Source organism: Podarcis tiliguerta (assembly GCF_965153285.1).
Source record: "Podarcis tiliguerta genome assembly, chromosome: 7".
NCBI lineage: Eukaryota > Metazoa > Chordata > Lepidosauria > Squamata > Lacertidae > Podarcis > Podarcis tiliguerta.
In genome coordinates, this window is record NC_139540.1 from 45,882,832 (window position 1) to 45,905,881 (window position 23,050).

Here is a 23,050-nt window from a genome sequence, read left to right on the forward strand (position 1 = left end):
GCTTTTGGCTTTCTGATACGCGGCAAAGATGAGTTTGGAAATGCACCAACGGAACCTCCTGCAACTGTAGAGCCGGAGCAGAATAGAAAGAAATCCCTACGCAACAGCAGCAGACAGCAAAGCATCCCAAAGCAGCAACAGCTGCTGCCTATAACAATCAGTGCAACCCTCCTCCCCTTCGGGCGTTCCAGCAGACACGTCACCTTGACCCGCGCGAACCCTGTGTCGTCACCAGCGCTGTGCCCGTTAGTGACAAACAGGAAAGGCTCCTCGATTTCCTTACAAGGGCATCAGCCTATTCTCTCCATCTCGCTCGCGCGCACTCTCGACCTCGCCCCTCCCCTTGTGGCCCCGCCCCGTCTTCTGGAATGCGGTGAGCGCACGGGACTGTACCAATTCGACAACAGGGGGAGGACGGAAGGGCTGAACCAACTTTCCTTTCTCCCTGCCCCCGGGGTCACTGGGACATCTAAACCCTTCGTGAAGGAAATATCTATTTCTGGCCCTTTGTCTGCTCCTGAAGTTTTCCTTACTGACGACGCGCGTTCACTCATGTTTCCACCCCCCACGGCTCCCCTGTGCTGGAGTGGCAGTAGTTCGGCCCGGTGTCTCGCTCTTCCGGAAGTGCCGAGGCCGTTCAACTGCTTTGCTCCGCTGCCGTCGCTGCTACCTCGGCTTCTCCCGTAACCGATTCTCATCCATCGCCACTCAGGTGAGAAAGGGTGGAAACGTTCTGCTTGGTGGACGGGCGCATTCGGGAGAGGAGATGGGGGGGGGGTGGAGGTTCAGGAATCCCCGCGCCGTCTGCGTCCCCCTCTTTGGGCTGCGTCGTGGTGCCTCCGCGCCCCAGTTCCCTGCCTCAAGAGAGCAGCAGGAGGCCCACTGGGCCTGGGCGCCGCTCGCTCGCTCGCCCGCCCGCCCTCGGAGGGCCCCCGCTTTCCCCTCAGGAGCGCGCCGGGGTGGGGCGCAGCTGTCATGGCGGTGGCTGCTGGGCAGTTGGAAGTCTCCCTTCTCCCGTTTGCCGCCTTCCACAGCTTATGGGCGGAGATGCCTCTGTTATCCCCCCATTATGTGAGGGGTCGGTGCCAGATTTCAAAATCACACGGCTTTGGTGTTTTAAACAGCCTCTGGGCAGGGAATGTCGACTTCCCCGATTCCAACCCTGTTGCGCCCAGGAAGGCTGCCGTGCGTGAACCTGATGGAAGCGGCCTGTCAAGAAATGGCTGCATCCATCCCGACGGGGCCGCCCAGGCCTAATGGGCGTCTGGGACGGTGTTGACTCTCTCGCCAGTTGGCTGCTGGGAGCCAGCGAAAACGCCGCTCGAACCTGCCGGCCGCCTGAGCCTCCCTTTCGGGCGCTGCTCTCCCTCCCGCTCTTGCCCCCGTTGCCAAACAAGCTCGCTGTGGTGGGCAGGGGAGGTTCCCTCCCATCTTATCGCGCAAGCATCCTGTCCGCTTCCTTTGCCTCCTCGGAGATCGGATGCCGCCTTTGGCAGTTTCGTAACATACAACGGAGAGTCTTGTGGTATATTTGAAAAGGCTGCAGAAGCTCTCGCTGGTGCAGTGTCGGAACCAAGACTGTAGAGATGCTGGTGCAGATCCCCATTCAGCCGTGAGGTTCACTGGGTGATGTTGTATTAGGATCGCGACTGGCCTTTCTCACAGGGTTCTTGGGCAGGTAAAATGGGGAAGAAAGGCAGGCTGTAAATGCAGCCAAACAAACCTGCCTCAAGACTTGGGTTTTCTTCCCAACCAGGCGAGTGCTACTCTAGAACTTATTATTTTGTTAGGCAGTATTTGATAGTTTTTTTCGTCACTTGGAAGATGAACCGTTTAGTGTACTGTATAGAATCACAGAATTGTTGAGTTGGAAGGGACCACAAGGGTCATCTAGTCTAACCCCCATGCAATGCAGGAATCTTTTGCCATGTGTGGGCCTCCAACCTACAGCCCTGATATTAAGAGTCTTGTGTTCTACCGACAGAGTGATCATCCTGACAACAGCTTGTTTAGTTCAGGATCAAAGTGCATATGACAGATTGCTTTGTTTCAGAGGCCAAGAACTAAATGTAGTCTCTTTTTGTAAGTGAATCACTAGAGTAAAATTCACTATAGAGCTGGTTTTTCCCTTGATCACTTTTAAATGTGTAAAGCCTCCCTCACTGTGGACCTACACATGTAATAGTTTGATGAAAACTGAGCTCAGAGCAATTTTGGAAGTGGTTACATATTCAGAACATAAACTTGGGACAGGTTTGTGCAGAACATAACATTAGGACAAGAAAAAGTTATTTTGGGTGCTCGAAACTTGCGGATACATAGGAATTTGAAATATTTTTCCAGCCCTCATGCAGCATTCTGCCTAGTGCATTCCAAAGGAAGCCATGTTAAAGGAGGAGTTTCACTAAACTAAACCAGAAGTAAAAACTCAGGTGATTAAATAGCGAGGTTAAATAGGAACTAAACCATTTACTGAGATAAGTAGTACGAAACTAATGCAGTTATGTTTCTGCAGCACTACACAGCAACTCTATCCTCCCCACCCCAGGAATTACACCTTGAAATCTGGCAGTAAACCACTAATGTAAAATGACTGAAATTGTTAAGAACTTCTTAGACAAGATAACTTTGCTGCACAGCCATCTTTTAAAATTTACAAAGCAAAATAGGACTTGCACTAAAAACAACTCTACAAGTAAAGTCAATATGAGGTCATCCATCCTCTTTTCTCCCCCACTCCCCAACTTTCTCTAGCTGGTCACCTAGAAGTGAGTTCTAATACATTACAAACATGCAGTTGTTTACAACTTTAAATTAAAGGTAAAGATAGATAGCAGGTTTAAATAGATGAAGAAACACAGATTTCCAAAAGGTAGTTGGATATCACTTTCAATTGATATTTGGTAGGAGGAATTCTAATCTCTGTTCTTCTGCCACTTTTTGCTTTGAGTTTTCTGTGATAGTTCTCACAGAATATGATCTGATCCACAGGACATTCCTTTGTAAATTGGTGGCTGAAATTAAACTAGTATATCAAGCCTTGCAGTGCATGGTAACTACAGTTACCATAAATTACTCAGCATGCTATGATCAAAACAATACAATCAAAGCAGAGGTGGCAAAGGTAAGCATTCCAGATGTTATCAGATGCCCAGCTCCTATTTGTCCAAGTAAGCACTGCCAATTGTCAGGTGTGGTAGTAGCTATAGTCCAACTTCTGGATGGCCAGAGGTTTACTATTTCTGATCCAAAGAGGCATAAAAGGGCATAAAGCTTGGGCTTTTGATTGAGCCTACTGATCATAAAATTAAAATTACTTTTTGTCACTATTGTTGGTACAATCGTTTTGATTCTCTTGGGAAAACCTATGACTTTTTGTAGTATCAACTTGCATGCTTGGTAGTATATGATACATTTTTAAAAAATAAATAAATTGCTTGCTATTTAACTTTTTTCTATGTGGTTATATATGATGGGCAATGTCTAAAAATACAGTTTGAACCAATTCCCAATATGTATGAGCTTTTCAGATGAAAACCCTTTATGTATGTATATGAAAATATTACTCTTCTCTGATGTGCATGTCCAGTGTTTGAAACTCCCATTGTTCTAGGTGCATTTTGCAACAGGGAATTTCATTAGCGCAATAAGTTTCTGAGCTCTGGGTACAGTACTGTGCCTAAGATTTCAGATTACAGTACAGTGCACACACTACAGTGGAAGGAAAGGAGGACCTTTTTCTGCCTCCCCACTTCCAGCTACTCTCTGAAGACTGGGCGTGGGCAGGGGAAGGACCATATGAAAAATGAACATAATATTTTAGATGCAGTTCATTTTCAGCTTTGTTATAAAAAAGTGCACCTGGGCATTCCATTGTTGCACCCATAATCTAGGTTTAAGGTGCCATTTAGCTCCTAGCTTGCATATCTCAGTTTCTAACACTGTGCATGTCTACTATAGGCAAGAATCATATGTAGCCACTTGCTCTATATGCATCACCAGCTGCTTGATAAATGTTTGGTATTATTATTTCAACTAGTTGGAATAATAATGCCATGGATAAATAGGAGTGCTGTTTACATAGGCTGTGCTGACAAGAGTCTATATGTGATGGGCATAATCACAGTGTTATATGCCTTTCCTACATGTAAGTTATATCCATGCTGATAAGATGGTCCTCAAGTAGTCCACATGTTTAAATCTAAAATCGTTGGCTTATGTATATGGCAAATCAGCTGTTTATAATCTGAATTAAAATGGAAGGCCCTTGAATGGAAGTCATTATTCGTTGTGCTTGTTAAGCTATTATGGTTGTGAAAGGGCAGTAAATGTTTGTTGGGTGACTTGTACTTGAGTTTATTTTTAGTCCAACAGTAATTTGTGTTCTGGTGTGTCAGAGGACTGTTGTAGATGGAACACAAGTTTAAAATTGTGAAGTTAATCAGTAGATGAAATCAGTGTTGCTATTTGTAGATCTCCCCTTAGCATATAACTCGCGTACAGCAACATCTCTTGCCATCTGAAACCTTGATAAACTATTGGGCTGCAGTCTTATTTTGAGAAATGGTAAGTCTTTCCTCTAGAAAAAAATGAATGGCTTGGTACTTTGTTAGGAGATTTGTTTATAAAGCTAAGTATCTGAACTATACTGAATAATTGTGTATTATTCCTAGAATTTGGTTTTGAAATGTTATGATGGGATTTAGACATTGTAAAAATGATTTCATCTTCATGTAAAGATTCACAAAGCTTCTTGGAGCCAAGTACTGGGAGCAAATGGTAAAATTGATTTCAGGGTGTTATAAAACTTACGTTGACTGACTTGTTTTGTCTGATCCTCAGTTAGTGAAAGAATGTTTGTATCATGGGATAAATTAAGTTTAAAAACATAGAAGAAACAAATGTGCTCTGATTATAATTTTCAAATCCTTAATGCTATAAATGCAAACTTAATTTGAAAGAGAACTCATCTACACCCAGCTAGCACAGATCAACTAAGTTGCAAAAAGTAGTGTGTATATTATAGAGGGAATAATTACTGTTATTGATTTATAGTACTTAACTTCCAATATAATTGTGTCCAAAAATGCAGCCAAAAAATCATTGTGCAACAGATCCATTCTGTGCTTCTAACAAATCCCCCAGTATTTTAGGCATCAATCTCAATATTTTTTCACTCACACACAAAGAACTTTTTTGATAGTTTATTTGATGTCATTCTGTATCTGCACACACATTTCTGTCTACAAACATTGAGTTGTATCCAGTTGTTTCCCTCTATTGACAGAAGTGGAGACTTCTATTAACAGAAATGCAAGTGAGAGGGGAAGGTGATTTTTGTTGATTCCCTCTTCTGCTCTCTGTGCCCACCAATTTGTTACAGGTTTGGATCCTTTGGAATGGCTGTAGGAGAAAGGGATTTGTGAAAATCACCTCCTTTCCTCTTGCAGAAGCCTCCACTGGATGAAAGAGTTTTCACCAGCAGAGGAACACAGTTGGATCCAGCCCTATATGCAAGTAGGGGATACCTGTGCCAGGGCTTCTTAACATTGTGGGATTATGTCTGACCACCAGAGACCTTGATTCCACTTTCTATTGCCTCACAACAGCTATGACCCACTTGCTTATAAATAATAGAGGACACTCACTACAAACCCCCAAATTAGTACATAATCCTGATATATAGCAAAAGGGTTCCCCCTTTCCTTTTTTTGGGTGCCTTAACACTTGATTTATTGCTTAAACTGGTGATTTAACATGATATTTTTAAAGCAAAGAGATCAATATATCTGTCAGTGGCCAGTACAAAACCAGAGTAGTTTTTGGATTGCTTAAGAATTTGTTGGCACGCCAGGGATATAAATTCCATTTAAAAATCTGCTGTTGAAACTATGAGTTAATAAGGCTTTCTCACTAAGGATCACAATAAAGGCAAGGGGAATTGTTAGGGTAAAGTTTATCAGGGCATATTTAGGGAAGGTTGGCTTAACATGTCTGAAGGAAGAACTGTATAGTGACTGACATGTGGTGAAATAGCAGGTGCTAAGCTCTCCCAAGCATAGGAAGCATGACTGACACTAACAAAAGCAAGGATATGTCTCTCTTCAGCCCAGGCTGCTGCTCTTAACTCAATATGGATTAAATGTGATTCTGTAGGAGCACTGATACTCAATTTCAACCACCTGCTGTGGCTGAAAAACCTAGTATTGCGAGCACCAAATGTTCAAGTAATGAGTGTACTCCCCTACATAATGACTTATAATTTATTTTGTGCATTGGTAGCCCCCACTCCTGCCTTTTTTCAAGGAACTCAGAGTTGGGGTTAGACACTATCAAACTTCCACAGGGTAGTTGTGATGAAAGAATGCATTTTGACGCAAACTGCCCAAGTTGGATTGAGCAGGATTTGAACCTGGTTTCTCCAATATCTAAACCCAACGTAAATTGGGGGGGTGGGACCTGTAGCTCTTCAGGTGTTGCTGAATTCCCATCATCCTTAGCCAGTAAGGTCAGTGGTCAGAGATGATGGAAGTTAGAGCCCAGCGACAAATGGTAGACTAGGTGCCTGCCCCCTATACTAACAGTTGGGATTTATATTTTACTAAGATGCAGTAGTGTACACATTACACATTTTAGCTAGTTTCTTGAAAATTAAAACTAATTGCACTTATGAGGCTTTGAATCTGGCAAAATAGCCCTTGCAGACCATATGTCCCATATACCATGTTTTGTTTTTGTAGGTTTCAGTAACGACCTCTTTTCTCTTTCTGTCTTATAGAATCCAACCGCCATCATGTCAAGCAAAAGGGCAAAGACCAAGACCACAAAGAAGCGCCCTCAGCGTGCCACTTCCAATGTGTTTGCTATGTTTGATCAGTCACAGATTCAAGAATTCAAAGAGGCATTCAACATGATTGATCAAAACAGAGATGGTTTCATTGACAAAGAAGACCTGCATGATATGCTTGCTTCACTTGGTAATTATTTTTCTCCTTTCTTTCAGTTAAGTTGTTTCTCTGTTGAGGGGGAAATTCACTTTGTTTCCCAGATATTGCGCTAGGATTTTTTTTATCTTAACATTTGAGACCTGTGTTATGAGTTAACATTAATTCTGTAAATGATAGTATATAGATAATCTTTAAAATATGAATATTTGATTTGCAGGGAAGAATCCAACTGATGAATACCTAGATGCTATGATGAATGAGGCTCCAGGACCAATAAACTTCACAATGTTTCTCACAATGTTTGGAGAGAAATTAAATGGCACTGATCCAGAAGATGTAATCAGGAATGCCTTTGCTTGCTTTGATGAAGAAGCAACAGGTGAGAACTTAAAAACCCCAAGATAGCGTCTTTGCTTTTGATCTTCACTGTGAACATGTATTTATGATGAAAATATAAAATGTACTTGAGAAAAATGACACACTTGCAACGTGTATTAGTTAAACATAGATTTTGACAAATGCGTGGAAGGTAAGGATGCCAATGGCTACTGCTCATGTTGGCTATGTAGTACAGGAATGGGCAGACTTCAGGCTTTTGAGTTCCACTGTGTTTCTTTACTAACACCTTAAGGTCCACCAGTTAGATGCATTATGTTTGCTTGGGAGTGCAGCCAGTCACTTACAGCATCTAATGAGCATACACTGGGATTGCCTACACATACAGGTACAACTGAGTTACTACAGAACAGGGGTTCTAACACCCTGATTTAGAAAGGGAAAAAGCTGGTTTGTCACTAGAAACCCATGTTGATCTACTGCAAATAATCCAGAGATCTAGCAGCAGATCCTGATCCACTTTTCCCCCACCCCTCTAGTATCAGAGTCAGTATGCTTCTGAATACCAGTTGCTGGAAATCAGAGGTAGGTTAGGGCTATTGCACTCAATTCCTACAGCTGGGCTTCTCATATGTGTTTGCTTAGTCACTGTGAGAACAGAATACTGGACTAGATGGGTCTTTGATCTGATCTGGCAAAGCTTTTTTTTATTTTCAGTAGTAGAAAGCCTCCGAAGCAGCAAACCAGAATGGACAAGTTGATAGCTACAAACCAGGGCTGTGAATGATGTTGTCTTTGGAACAACTAAGAAGCAAAAGACTTCTGAGCCTAAATAAATATTTGCAAAGGGGCACTTTAAAAGTCCTTGGTGCTGCATATACCTCACAGGATTAATATTATTTGTTCTTTATATACGTCTCAAAAGCTTTATGATGAACTAATACAGTCTGAAATACCTTATTTCAAGAGCTTTCATCTTAACATTATTGAAATGCTTTTCAATCATTGGGGTGGGGAGTCCTGGTGGGGAACTGAGGTACATTACAGAATATAAATAACTACAAGGTGAAAGGTCCGATCTCAAATCAGTGGCAGCTCATGTCCCATAATATCCTTTTACAGCTGCTTTCATTTGTTCAGATGCATTATTGCATCCTCAATGCTACATAATATAGGATTGGTGGCTATTATAAATTTTGTTAATATTACTGTGGTGCCTCGGGTTACAGGCGCTTCAGGTTACAGACTCCGCTAACCCAGAAATATTACCTCGGGTTAAGAACTTTGCTTCATGATGAGAACAGAAATTGCGCAGCGGCAGCGGGAGGCCCCATTAGCTAAAGTGGTGCTTCAGGTTAAGAACAGTTTCAGGTTAAGAACGGACCTCCAGAACAAATTAAGTTCTTAACCGGAGGTACCACTGTATTGTTGTTATTATTATTAAACCAAGAATGGAACAGAATTCAAAATACAACAGTGCTAAGCAGCTAATAACTATCGTAAGTGGGTACATGAGAAGCAGAAACGTAGCTGGTGACCCCAACACACATTACTAATGCTGGTAAAATGCTATTTTTTCACATGGTTCCTCTACCTGAAGTCAGAGGGCAGGGCTCTCCTGGTCATAGAAATATTTTTGGATTAGGATTGGCTGAGCAGTGCAGAGAGCTGATTTGCCAGGCTTGCACAAATGTTTCTGGAGTCTCTCCTAGCTGAAATGGAAGGCTATGATTGTGTGTGGGACAAAAAAGTGTGGTTTTGACATTTGGGATGGGGGAAAACTACTTAAATTTTTACTTTGCCCCAGTATACTTAGTGTATGAGCCTCTACTCTCTAACCCCAAGGTTGCAAGGATATCTGATAATCTGGGTGTCAGAAAGGCTATCACTGACACAACCCTAGCATGTGAGTCCTCTCTGCTTGCATTTATACAAACAGATTTTGAAAACAGTGAATTTAAAGCAGAAAATGTATTTAAATCCTTTCTTCTTAGCCCTAATGTTTGCTATGGAGCTTTAAATGCTAGGCTATTACTATATTAGTTAAATATTGATAGCTATAGCGTTTTCAGGTAGCCATTCCCTTGTTTTTTGAATAATTTAATTGTATGGCCTAACTATTACTATATCAGTGGAATGTTTCTTTTGATAAAGCTTGCCAATTTTGTGTATGTAATGTCTCCTGATAATCTATATTTCTAGGTTTCATTCAAGAAGACTACCTGAGAGAATTGCTGACGACAATGGGAGACAGGTTTACAGATGAAGAAGTAGATGAGCTCTTCAGAGAGGCACCAATTGACAAAAAGGGCAATTTCAACTACATTGAGTTCACACGCATCCTTAAACATGGAGCAAAAGACAAAGATGACTAAAACAGAACTCTTGCCTCTGCCATTTTCTTTAGATCTCACCTGCAGTTATCTTTGAGGGGTTTTTTCCTGGTAGAACCTGTTGCATGCATTTAGCTTTACAGCTTTTGCCTTTCTTGATGTATTTATCTATACCAGGCATTCTGGCACATCTTGCACCTGTATAATCAGGTTGGCAATGGGGATTGTAGTTGTGGTGAGAGAGTTGGAGGATAAGATCAATGACTCTGAAGGTCCAGGAAAAACGTCTCAATGTTTCTGGTTTAGCTGGATTTTTACATTTTGTAATAATGCCATTTTGAAATAAGATTGCTATATCAATAAAATACCTCAAATGCTGCATTGTGAAGTGAAATTTTATTAAGTGTTTAGAGTCCAGAGTTTATACATTCCCCCCAAAAAACAAGATGGGAAGCAGTATGCTGGAGCTTATCGTGATGTAAAGAACTGTTTCTTTCATTTAAGACTGAACTGCAGCATTGTGAATCACAAATGTGGTGATCTAAACTTTTTGCAGGGCAAGGATTAGTTACTGGCAACTTTTCAGATTCTGCTTTCTGGCCTCCACAGTCCTGTTGAGCAGATACTCACAAACACGTAGATTTTGGTGTTTATAAATAAACTTGGTGTTTATAAATTTAGAAGGAGCTTCCCTTATTTAATCTGATCTAGCAGGCAGCAGTTGTGTTATTTTTCCTGTTTCCTAAAATAATTCATAGAATTGTGTCAAAATGATACAGGTTTTTTAAATGGACTGCAAATACTTTCTTTGCCAGTCTATAAGCAATTACTGTCTATTGGAGAATAAGTTGGAGACTTACCCACTTGCGGCATGGAAAGGACGTTACAGGCACATGCCACATCCAACTGTTAGAACAATTTTCCATGTTCAATTATGAGAAATAGTCCAATGGGATGACAAATGAGCAGCTCAAAATCGCTGTGAGAAACACATGACCACAACCATCTGGGAAACCAAACACAAAAAGTTTCTAAGATGGGTGTATGCTTCTGTCTGACGTCTACAAGTTGTGTGCTTGCTGTGGGAAACGCCTAGTGAAGGCTTGAAACCATCAATAATGTAGTCAAATCCTGCCAATATTCCAAATTGAGGCACTTTTCTGCCATAGTTGAAAACTGCAGAAAACTACATTTTTTTTATTAGCTAAACCATAAAGAAGGCAGAACAAACGTTTGTAAAATTAAACTATACTCCAGATCAAGTTGATTCCTTTAGCTTCCCATTGTTTTAATGTTCAAGTCCTACCATCACATGCTTATTCTGTGAGATGTATCTGGGTTTGGATTTGTTATCTTAATCTGAAATTATCTGTAATTTTCTTGAGCCTCAACTTCCCCATCGTAATGCCAGACTTGTGTATATTCTACAGAGTCTTGTTCTGTTGAAGCTGGCATTTTGTAATGATTTGTGTTTTTAAAAATTCTCTTCTGTCTAGATAGCTAATCTTTTCCTCCTTTAAACAAAGTACCCTGCCTCAGACCACCCAGCCAGCTTTCCCTTCCCAAGAGTGTGTGTGCAGCTGTCAAGGGCATGGTTACTACAGTGCATCATATTGGAATGTCTGAAAGATCTCTACAGCAGGAGATTCTTGAAAGGCTACTTGCCAAGTATGCAATAAATGCTTATTATTTAAACCCTGTTGAGGGGTTCATTGCTGTTTTGATAAAATGACCAAATCCTTTTATTTCAAAAGCAGCAACAGTTTATGGATTGAGGATACTGGCTTTTAAAACTTCTAACAGTAGAGTATAAAGGTAAAGGGACTCCTGACCGTTAGGTCCAGTCGTGACCGACTCTGGGGTTGCGGCGCTCATCTCGCTTTATTGGCCGAGGGAGCCAGCGTACAGCTTCTGGGTCATGTGGCCAGCATAACTAAGCCGCTTCTGGCGAACCAGAGCAGCGCACGGAAACGCCGTTTACCTTCCCACTGGAGCGGTACCTATTTATCTACTTGCACTTTGATGTGCTTTCGAACTGCTAGGTTGGCAGGAGCAGGGACCGAGCAATGGGAGCTCACCCCGTCACGGGGATTCGAACCGCGACCTTCTGATCGGCAAGTCCTAGGCTCTGTAGTTTAACCCTCTGCGCCACCCGCGTCCCATAACAGTAGAGTATATATGCAGTAATTCTCTTCTTACAAACCGCTGGCTGAAACAGAGTTACATTGTAACTTCAGTCCCTTACCTTGTTTCCTTAATAGAGTTTTTAAAATTATTATTGTCACATCTAGCCATTTTCTCAGTGACAATGGATGCATCCTTAGCACAGGATACTAAGTGTTGCTATTGGTCCCAAAACCAATCCACCTGATGTTAGCTAGCAAACACCAGCAGCTGGGTAAAGGTTCTGCAGACCAAAAGGGGTGGTGTGTCACACCACCATTGTAATCCAGTCAGAGCAAACAGTACCCAACCTTGGGTCCCCCGCTGTTCTTGAAATATCTACAACTCCCATTATCCTTGACCACAGGCCATGCTAGATGGGGTTGATGGGAGTTGGAGTCCCACAACAGCCGGAAGGTACCACCCCAGCTCTAGAGCACAGTTGCAATAGTAAGTAGGGTAAGTTGCCTGTCCATGAAGTTTATTTCTTCCTCACTGCAGGATGAGAATAAAGTAGGATTGGGTTACCAGATTATTATAGAACCATGGAAACTTCTCTAGAGTTTTTTGGAAGTGTCATGTTCTAAAAAAGCAGGGTTCATTATATTCAGCGAGGCTATGAATCTTCAAGTAATTTGCTCCACAAGAGTTCATTGAAGGTAATGAAAACACCAGTTATCCTGTACTTAATATGCTGGGCCGATAATAAATTTATTAACATTCCCAGGGCTTAATCCAGTTGAGCATGGGTACAATGCCCATTTGTAGTGATGCCAACAGCGTCCTCTTTCTCTTCATTCCATCTCCCACCATGGACACAGGGCTATGCATGCAGGTAGTGTGAGAGGTGAGGTATTGCGCAAAATGGGAGTTTCCATATGTAGGAAAAATTAGGAGGTCCCCTTACTGGAGGTCAGTAATAACAAGCTAATGAATTCAATAATATTTGTTGATTGCACATGAGGGGTAGCAATCTCAGTTGCAGAAGTCACTACAAAGGAATACATCACTATAGCTTGTATTGTTATTGAATTTATTATCTTGTCATCATTGGCCTCCAGAAAGGGAGCCTCTTAATTTCCCCAACACATATCTCCTTTTTCTCCACCCAGTCCCCAACAGTTACTCATGTGATTTAACTTGTGTTATGCAGAGATGAAGGGTCACTTGGGGATATGGGAGGCACACACATTGGAGAGGAATGAGACAAGCAGGGTTCAATTGAACTCAATGCAGTTCTCATACATGCTGCTTATTGAGACTGGTAGATTGGAATGCAGGGAGGCCAACAGCAGGTGGAGCCAAAGCCAATATCAGACAGAGACACAGCAATGGGAGGTGAAACCAGCTAATTTTAATTTTGCCCCCATCCTCTTGTTGAGTTCTACAAGATCAAAACTGAGACAGGAGGAGGAAGCTGACTGTCAGGGCCACCCCCTGAGCTAGCTGTTAAGTAGGAATAAAGGTAAAGGGACCCCTCGCCATTAGGTCCAGTTGTGACTGACTCTGGGGTTGCGCTGCTCATCTCGCTTTATTGGCTGAGGGAGCTGGCGTACAGCTTCTGGGTCACGTGGCCAGCATGAATAAGCTGCTTCTGGCAAACCAGAGCAGCGCATGGAAACGCCGTTTACCTTCCCGCCGGACGGTACCTATTTATCTACTTGCACTTTGACGTGCTTTCGAACTGCTAGGTGGGCAGGAGCAGGGACCGAGCAACGGGAGCTCACCCTGTTGCGGGGATTTGAACCGCCGACCTTCTGATTAGCAAGTCCTAGGCTCTGTGGTTTAACCCACAGTGCCACCCGCGTCCCTAAGTAGGAATACATATGTGTTTATTAACTATGTAGCTATAAACTATCAGAGACAACCTTTTATATTTCATGTTTTCCTTGCGGTTAGAAAGCTTTCAACGCCCGTGTACATCTTCCCTGGAAAGCATCTCTGCTATACTTATAAAGTATTTTAATTAATTGCAGGTGCTCCTTTGCTTGAGGTCATCAAATACATATTTGCCCTTTCAATTAAGGAGATTAAATTGCGCAGTTATTATTAAGCCCCTGAACCATGTTTTTACTGTTTGACAGTTTAACAGACTTTTTAAAAATGCCGTTTTTGTGCCTTTTTTAATTTTTATTTTGCAATAAAGTAGATGAGACAAGGAAAATAGAGCACAGGGGAGCTTAGCAAGTGTCCAGGTCCCCTTCTGATCCTACAGTTTGTGAAACATGAGAAAATCATGCTTCGAGTAGAGCCAGTGAAATCAATACACCTAAATTAGTCATGACCAATTTGAAGTCCACTGATTTCAATGGGACCTACTATGAGCTTGATTTAGCTGGATACCGCCCACAGACTAGTATGCGTCAGTTGGCATGGGATGCAGCATGGCTTGTTGGCAACAAAGAGGGCCTTGGGCTTCTATACGATGGTCTGGTGCATTGCTTTGCAGCCTGCTGTCCATGGAACAAGGCTGTGGCCCAAAGATTGTTTTAAAATGTTGTCTGCATGTAGCCTCTGTTACTATCTTGGCTGCAAACTCTCTTCCTATAGGAATAATGCCACTGCTAGAATGTTAGACTAAGAATGGGGATATTTGTGAGTTCAAATCCTCACTCAACAATAAAGCTCACTGGTTGACTTGGGACCAGTCACTTTCTCTTCTTTGCCCTCTGCTTCACCCTTTCATTTGGTCATTGACACTTCGCTTTTCCTGCACTGAAATAAATCTCCCCTTTCTGCCAGCAAACTTTGCCTGTGCAATGAGGCACCTTCTGTGTGAAACCAGTAGTACTGTAAGGCACTTCTAGACTCTTTATAGACTGAATAATCTCATGGAGGTTTTCCTCTTTTGGTGGTAATGTGTTTACTTAACTACTACAAAATGTGGTAAGTCACTGGGGGATTTTTTGTTCATTCTGCTGGGTGAAGCCCTGGATTTCTGCCCCTAAAATCCTGCCTTGGCAGAACTCCATTTAACCTTGCTAAATATCAAGCCATCATATAAAGAGCTTCCTTGACAATTTCATACACAGATCCCCCCTTTGCAGACAAGAGCAGTCACAATCATGTGCAACCTGGAGCAAAAATGATCCAGGCTTTTAAATAAAGAGGATAGGGAGCTGCCTTAGACCAAGTCAGACATCATAATGAGATTCCCACAGCTTTATAAATGCTAATGATTTGGGCTGATCTGAACTTCAATAAAGTTATTCTTTTAACAAAGTAGTGATTTAACCTAGACTGACCACAGGTGAAAAATTACCAAATTATTTTCTGATTACACTTAACGTGATTCCCTCCTGGGTCTCTTCATAGCAACAAGCGTTTGGATATGATTGCAAAACATTTTTTACCTGTGACAGCTGTTGAGTTTCTTTCTACTGAAATTATATTCTGGCACTGCAGAAGATCTGTTTGCATAATGTGCAGAGCCCACTGTATCCTATCAAGAATTGTCAGCCACATTCACCATCAACATACTGCCAGAATCAAATCCAGGGCTGCCATAGAATGGAAATGAAAACTTTCAGGAGCTAAAGAGAAAACTTGTGGTTTCCACTTCAGTTGCTTGAAATAATTATGTGATTTCTGTTTTACAACATGCTTCAAACACTAATACCAAGGAGAAGCAACCAATTGCCAATAAAATTACTGCAGGAGTCTTCACCTTTGCCGTAGTCAGATTATAAAAATTAGATGTTCATGGTCTAATAAAACCCATGATGTTCGTGGTCTAATATAAAAGTAAACAGAACTCTTATGTTTGACTACAAACTTATTTTGTACATGTGTTACTCTTTCTACAGTCCTTATTCTGCTGATTAAGTAATCTTTTAATTTCAGCACACTTCGAATTTTATGTGCTCTGGGAAAGTAAATTTCCCTTGGAAAAATGAAATTAATTCCTGGATTATATTAATTTATTGGTGTCAGTTTCCTCTGGCATAAATAATACATTAAGTCTGCAGTTTTATAAATTTCTGAGTAGACATATATAGGATTTGTTGGAAGTTTGAGTGCAACTCAGCTTGCAGCAGAGGGATTTGCATGGAGTTAAGACACAGAGAGAGGAATCTCCAGATTCCCAGACTATCCTTGTACTTTTGTCTCTATGGTGACTTCTCTATCTCTTTGTTGGTTAGACTGATATGTCTTAGGTGATGGCATCCTGTCTATAGTCAAGGTGTGGTAGAGCTGTGAGATTCTGCTGCATGCCTTTCTGTCTGTAGACCCATTTTGCCTATTTGCATTGGGCATAATGAGTGTGTTGTGTGTGCGCACATGTCAAGACCCACACACACAGGATCAGTAACCTGTGACCCACCTTAACCTCCATTTTACTGGGGAAACTGCACATACGTGAACCATATATCCGTTGACCTGTATGTATGTCCAAGTACTTTGCACATTACATTCAATGTGGTTAGGCAAGCCAAGCCACAAGGGCTCAGCAGGCAAACAAGTTATGCAGACATGCATGGAACTTTTCATGCAGATGGGTTTACTGTCAGAAAGGACACAAGCATTTTATTTAAGGAATTTGTGCATATTCCAGAATGCTATAGAATGATTCAGTCTCTGGACTGACTAACATGGATTTAATAGTCCACTCCACCAGGTGGCACTGTGCAAATACACTGGTGTTAAGAGACATAAGCTTTCTTCACTACCATCATTGAACTGCCCTTCCAATTGACCTTACCATGTATCATTGCATTTGCCAGAAGTGATCCACCAGCAGCTATATGATATCTTAAGAATTGCCAGGTTTGTACTCGGCGAGAATGGCAAGAGAAGAAACCTAGATTAACCCCTTGTTCAATATATGGACCAGGCCTTCCATAAAATTGTCCTAAGTATTAATCAATGCATTTCCCCACACAGTTATGAAAATCAGTAAGATCCATCAGTTTAAAGGGGCAAGGCAAACTATTTATTCAGCTGCCCTTGTGGATAGATTAGGAGCAATAATCTTGGCCTCTAATACATCTGTGCCTGATTGGCAAAGTACACTAAAATGTGCGCAGGAGGACCCAAGACATTTTGCCACTTGAGGCAAAGGGCAAGATGGCATTCCCACTCCCAATTCTGTGCACAGGAGCTGAATGCGATGGCAGTTGAATCTTCCTTCAGTCCTGGCATTGGCTGTGTGTGAGAAAGAGTGAGGGAGAGAGGGGACATCTAGGGAGGAACAGTCAGGGGGCTGCCACTGCTGATACTTGTTGCCCAGTAAGTTTGCCTTACTCTCCAAAATGGTAGATAGCAATACCTCCAGACAGAAATGAGAGCTTTTCTGGGGTTGGTGACTGACAAGTCTTAATAATAATAATTTATTATTTCTACCCTGCCCATCTGGCTGAGTTTCACCAGCCACTCCACCCCAGTCTTGGGTTGTTGTTGTTTTTCAAAAAAAGTATAGATGGCAATATAGATATATTTAATGTTTACCAGGCTTGCACAAATGTTAAAAAGCTCACAATCTCTGTACACTATAGGTTTTATACCAATTATACTATAAAGGCAAATCCTCTAGAATTCTTCTTATGCCTTTAAGAGCATGATACAGTGGCAGCAATGAAAAACATAAACAATCAATTTGATTTATCTGGACATCTAGGATCCCACTTCTTATAGAATTGCAGCACTCTTTATACAATTGTATGTTGTATTGTTATAACTCGCCCTGGGGCCTTATGGTAAAGAGTAGGTAAGAAACAAACCAGATAGATAGATAGATAGATAGATAGATAGATAGATAGATAGATAGACAGACAGATAGACAGATAGATATAGATAGATAATAAGGCACCTTTCTTTTTGTAAAGGTACCCCTGACCGTTAGGTCCAGTCGCAGATGACTCGGGTTGTGCACTCATCTCACTCTATAGGCCGAGGGAGCTGGTGTTTGTCTGCAGACAGCTTCCAGGTCATGTGGCCAGCATGACTAAGCCGCTTCTGGCGAACCAGAGCAGTGCACGGAAATGCCGTTAACCTTCCCGCTGGAGCGGTACCTATTTATCTACTTGCGCTTGGACATGCTTTCAAACTGCTAGGTGGGCAGGATTTTGTAAGGGTGCCTAATTAATTGGTTAGGTAGAGGTACAATCTGAGTATTTTGGATTTCAGACGTAGATGACTATGCAGTCCCCTGGAATACATACAAGGTTAATGGAAGGGCCTGGAGTGATGAGGGAAAGTGATGAGGAAGGTTTGACTAGTTGGCATTTGAGGAAGTTTGAAATATCAGTATTGTAAGCTTTGATAGATACAATAGTGTTATATGATGAGGATATGTGAGTCTGGATATAATCCTCAACATTTTATTATCTGTAAAATGGGATTCTGTACTGGAAGGAGCTTTTGAAGTAGTAAACCAGTCTCTTTGTTAAGCTTTTTCAATGCCTAACTTTTGTCTTTATTTGCGATATAAAAGGTAAAGGTAAAAGTACCCCTGCCCGTACGAGCCAGTCTTGCCAGACTCTAGGGTTGTGCGCTCATCTCACTCTATAGGCCGGGAGCCAGCGCTGTCCGCAGACACTTCCGGGTCACGTGGCCAGCGTGACAAGCTGCATCTGGCGAGCCAGCACAGCACACGGAACACCGTTTACCTTCCCGCTGGTAAGCGGTCCCTATTTATCTACTTGCACCCGGGGGTGCTTTCGAACTGCTAGGTTTGCAGGCGCTGGGACTGAATGACGGGAGCGCACCCCGCCGCGGGGATTCAAACCGCCGACCATGCGATCGGCAAGTCCTAGGCGTTGAGGTTTTACCCACAGCGCCACCCGCGTCCCTATTTGCATTATATATCATTCATAAACAGTGATTCATACACAGCTGATGTTTCTACACCCCCCCCAAAGCATCTGATATCTATTTGGTTAAATTTAACTTTTAAGTCATTTCAGTTTTTAAACAAGTGTCATGCCATGTGTTCTCAGAGGCTTATAACCATGTTCTATCAATGTTGAATATGTAATAAAACTATGCCAAGTTGATGGAAAGGTAGTTGTTTGTTCGACTTTGCTAAGTTAATGACTCTAGCTGAGATTGTTAAGCTTCCTTTTTACATGTCTAAGAAGTTGGTCAAGTACAGGTGTGTTGCCATAGAGGTCCTCCCCCAATACTTGTTGCCCAGCTTGAGATGCCTCCCCACCACCACCTGGCTGGACACCACATCACCCTAGGGATAGGATGATAATAGGCCAGGTACAATTCTAGCCTAGTTCCTCTGGTACCTAGAAAGACACGGTGGCTTGACCTGCTCTTTGTGCTGAAACGAAACTTTGGAAACACAGACACTGCCCAAAACCTAACGGGAAAGTAAGATCTGTTGGACTGTTAGTGCTGTGAACCCTTCCATCTTATGTTTGGCTTGTACATATGCGTAAATGAAACCATATATCAAATAGACCCTTCAATTGTCAGTGACCTTCATTTCAAGGAAACAGAACCAGAGGTAAGTGCTGGTACCCCTTAAGTTTCTTATCACTTGGAGACTGGGTTGCACATAAGAATATAATGTTCTGGGGCCTGAATGGGAAAGCTGGGATACTCTGAAGTCCAATATATGACATTTTACTTTCAGTGGGTTCCAAGCCCATGAGGCCAGCAGGGATGATGTTTGTTATAGCTATCTTACCTGCAGTGGCGTAGCGTAGGTTGTCAGCACCCGGGGCAAGGCAAGTAATTTGCGCCCCCTAACCTGTGGATTTTAGCACTGCGAGTGCGAGCGCGCCCCCCCCCCGATGTTGCGCCCGGTGTGGCCGGCCCCCCCTGCACCCCCCATGCTACGCCACTGCTTACCTGTCAGTTGCAACTCAGTCTGGATTAGGCGCAGACAAGTTAGAACTATGCAACCTCATCTGAGAAGCAATACTCACTGTGAGGATAAAAGAGATAACAAAATGTTACTATGAAGTATTAAGTATTTGGGTTTTAAGGAATTGCGGTAATTTATATATCACAATAACTATATATAAATAAAGCACTATCACCTTGAAAGGAAATGAAGGCTGCAGTCCTATACAGATCTCACTGAAATCAACAGGAGTTAATTCTGAGCAAACATGCATATGATTGTGTTGCAAATCCATAATCCTAAATGTAGTTCCTAGGAGTAAGTCCTATTTATGAGATTTTGAAGTAAAACTGATTAATAATTATTGCAATGTACCAAGTGTTCACAACCCTTCATGTGCAAGTAGCCCCCATTAATGAGATCTGAAAGTTTGTCTGCACTGGACAAAGTCAATTTAAATAGCATTTCTAATTAGATTTATTTCAACAGGACTTGAGTGCATCACAGTGTGTCCTTCTAGCCACCCTAAACAAATGTTGATTTAAAGTTCCATAACTCAGTCTTGGAATATGTGCAATAATAAACATGGGATTTTTTTTTCTGAACACATGCAGGGTGTTTCTCCTTTGCTGCAAAGTAACCAGGATCCTCACTTGGGATTAAAGAGCCGGGGCCTTCCAGGGCAGATGGCACAACTTCCAAGTAGGTTTGCAGCACCTTATTTCTTCCCCATTAGTGCTTTCCATATAGGAAAGAAGACTCCTTTTGTGGTCATGGCTGGCATCAGACTTCGGGGTGGGGGGCTCTGCAAAGTTCTGCCGATGGGCCTCTAAACACTCGCACCCCTAATGCAGTCAAGTTTGGCTCCCATTTAAAAGTGGCACTGCTTCCCACTGATAAAATGGGCAGGGCAAGGAGTGGCAGTATAGTCAGGTCAATAAGGGGGCCTTTCTGCACTCCTAGGGATCTTAGCAAGTGCCAGTGCCAAGCCTATCTGTGGGATAGTTTTACAGGGGAATGGAAAAGACACTGGGAGTGGAAGAGATACCGGAACTGTCCTCCTTGATAAACTTCTGGGCGCTCTCCTAAAATAATAGGCAAACATGAGCATGCCTGTGAGTAAGGACAACAGCTGCTAGGCCTGTCAGGCTGTTTTGATTGTTCTTGACATATCCTGTTAATCTCTCCTTTAAACAAAAAAACTGCCTCCGATTACTTAAGAACTAGTATGCTGTGTGAAACCCCAGCTGTAACCTCAGACAAAACAGCTGGGAGGAAGAAAAAAGTACCTGAAGCAAATTCCATGAGTCACTCCCTTTCAGCCCGAGAAACACATCCGACTCTTTCCAACAAAAACACCTTTCCCCGCATAAAACGTTCAAGCTCACTGAACAGCCCTCTGTGTATGTATGTGTGTGTTGGTTGCTGTTGTTTGCCTATAACGGAGCCCTAGACCTGTTTGATTTTCTTTTTTGTCCGAGTCAATTTCCGTGGGTCGCTTGGACCAGGTCGTCAACCCACAAGAACCAAACTCCCTCTTGAGCTTTGAAAAGAAGTGCCTTCAACTTTCAAAACACACACTTTCTCTCTCTCTCTCTCTCTCCAACTTGAGCTACGTCACAGTAGGATTTGTGGCACTGGGGCGACACGCGGCGAGAGCAGCAGCGTCAACTTTTGCTTTGCAAACGAGGAAGCTGCTGCCCCGCACAAACCCGTTGCAAGTCACACAGGCTGCTCTTTCTTCGGGGAAGGCCGCGCCTTCGCCGCCTCCTCCTCCTCCTCCTCCCGGGGCCGCGTCTCCTTCCAGCACATTGGCCGCCAGCGGGATCGGGAGTGATTCAAGCGCGGCTGCCTGGGCGGCGCCCCCAGCAGCTCCGGATGTGAGGTGTTCGCCACTCAATCTCGGCCGCCCGCAGGAGGAGCCTTCCACCGAAGCGCCTCCCAAGTCTGGGGCGAGCAAACCCGGCTGGCGCTGCAGGGGATTGTTACTCAACTGACAGCGTCCTTCCTGGTCCCTTTCCCGGTAGCGTAATAAATGGCATGCCGCGCAACACCAACTCGGCGGGAGGTAGTTCTTCAGGACTGTGCCTAATTCCCGGCACACATATTCCAGAGGGCGGTCTAGTTAGGCTCTTACACGGAAGAGTCTTGCGGCATTTTCCAGCTTTAGGACATTTATTTCGTGGCATAAGATTTCGTGGACTAAAGCCCATGACTCTAACGCCGCAACAAATAAAACTGATCCCAGCTTCAGCCTCTGGCATCTGATATCCTGGAGAGTCACTGTGAACTAGACGCAGCCGACGTGTGACTCAAGCCACGTTCACGCCATGAGACCACTTTAAACAGTCAAGGCTTCCACGGAAGAATTCTGAGAGCCGCAGGAAGAGGGTTTTCTAGTTAAACCGCTCTGAAATTGTAGCTCTGGGAGGGAAATAAGGGTCTTCTAACAACTCTCAGCACCCTTAACAAAACTTCACTTCCCAGCATCTTTTGGGGTGGTATCACTTTAAATGTGGTTTGTCCGGTTTGAATGTGTCCTCGGTGTAAGGCTATATTCCTATGTTAAGGTACCACATGACTCGTTATTTTATGTCTATCCCGAGACGTCAGGGCTGCAGTCCTTTGCTAGGGAAAGGTGCATTGAGCTCAATGGGACTGGCTTGCGAAAAACAAGTTCTCGCGTGCCATCCCGTGGCTAATGACAGGTTGAATTTGTTTTGAGAAGGGGGGAAAACCACTCACAAAACTTTTCTGTGGCCGCCACATGACCTTTAGTTATGCTATGGAAAATGAGAGTGATGGCAACTCCTGCCCCAACCTTAAAGGCGCCGCTTACCCCACCTGCCTCAGTTTGAGGCTGCAATCCTGCATGTGACTTACTTCCGCGCAAAGAAGCCATAAAAATACCATGGTTACAAAAAGGGGAGAAACGGGGCAGCAAAGGCTACGTGGAGCTTACTTCGAAACAAGCCTGAGGCGGCTCAACTGGCCTCTTGTCTGTCCTCCGGAAATGCAACCACACGGGCTGTTTGTGCGGCGGCGTCTCCAGCCGGGACAGCTGGCACTGGAGAGCTTCCTAGCCTGTCAGCGGCGGGGTGGGCGGCAGCAGCCTCGCTTTCCATTAAGCAATCGCAACTTTCCTGGGTGATGTTCCAAGGTGCTCCACAAAACAGCATGCCTTCAGCTTTTCTGCTGGGGCGTGTGGCTCAATGATTGCATGACATTTACATTTTAGTCATGACTTTCCTTTCTAAAGCCAGGAAATGCGAAGGACTCATCCTTGAGCAAGAGGCTGACTTTCCTGATTCCTTGACACATTTTCTTGCATTGCCCAGTGAGATGGATTTTCCCACAAGGAATGAATCCAGCAGCCGCCTCGTCTGTAACTGGAGAAGGAACCACTCAGGCAACCTCCTTCATAAACGACTGGACTCCGGAGCCAATCCCAGTTGCAGTGAAGAAGAGGAAGG

General features: G+C 43.2%; 1 protein-coding gene and 1 long non-coding RNA gene across 3 annotated transcripts; one reads left to right on the forward strand and one right to left on the reverse strand.

Annotated features, from left to right (window-relative positions):
- Positions 1–350: 350 nt before the first annotated feature.
- Positions 351–9,995, forward strand: MYL12B (myosin light chain 12B). 2 transcript variants are annotated; one of them, XM_083450250.1, is made up of 4 exons: positions 351–712; positions 6,779–6,977; positions 7,165–7,326; positions 9,486–9,995. In XM_083450250.1, exons 2-4 carry the CDS (start codon positions 6,794–6,796, stop codon positions 9,656–9,658), a joined length of 519 nt encoding a protein of 172 aa, XP_083306376.1. In that variant the 5' UTR covers positions 351–712; positions 6,779–6,793; the 3' UTR covers positions 9,659–9,995. The 2 variants fall into 2 exon arrangements, with proteins under 2 accessions (XP_083306376.1, XP_083306375.1); XM_083450249.1 differs by lacking the exon at positions 351–712 and adding an exon at positions 4,459–4,566.
- Positions 9,996–15,672: 5,677 nt separating this feature from the next.
- LOC310682008 lies at positions 15,673–22,510 on the reverse strand. The gene is made up of 3 exons (XR_014513720.1): positions 20,867–22,510; positions 19,583–19,658; positions 15,673–19,418 (listed from the first exon to the last, which is right to left on the reverse strand). It is a non-coding gene; the product is annotated as an uncharacterized lncRNA (long non-coding RNA).
- Between the last annotated feature and the right edge of the window lie 540 nt (positions 22,511–23,050).

Coding starts and splice junctions, on each gene's coding strand:
- MYL12B (XM_083450249.1), top strand. Junction 6,978..7,164: donor TGATATGCTTGCTTCACTTG/GTAATTATTTTT, acceptor TTTGATTTGCAG/GGAAGAATCCAACTGATGAA. Junction 7,327..9,485: donor CTTTGATGAAGAAGCAACAG/GTGAGAACTTAA, acceptor CTATATTTCTAG/GTTTCATTCAAGAAGACTAC.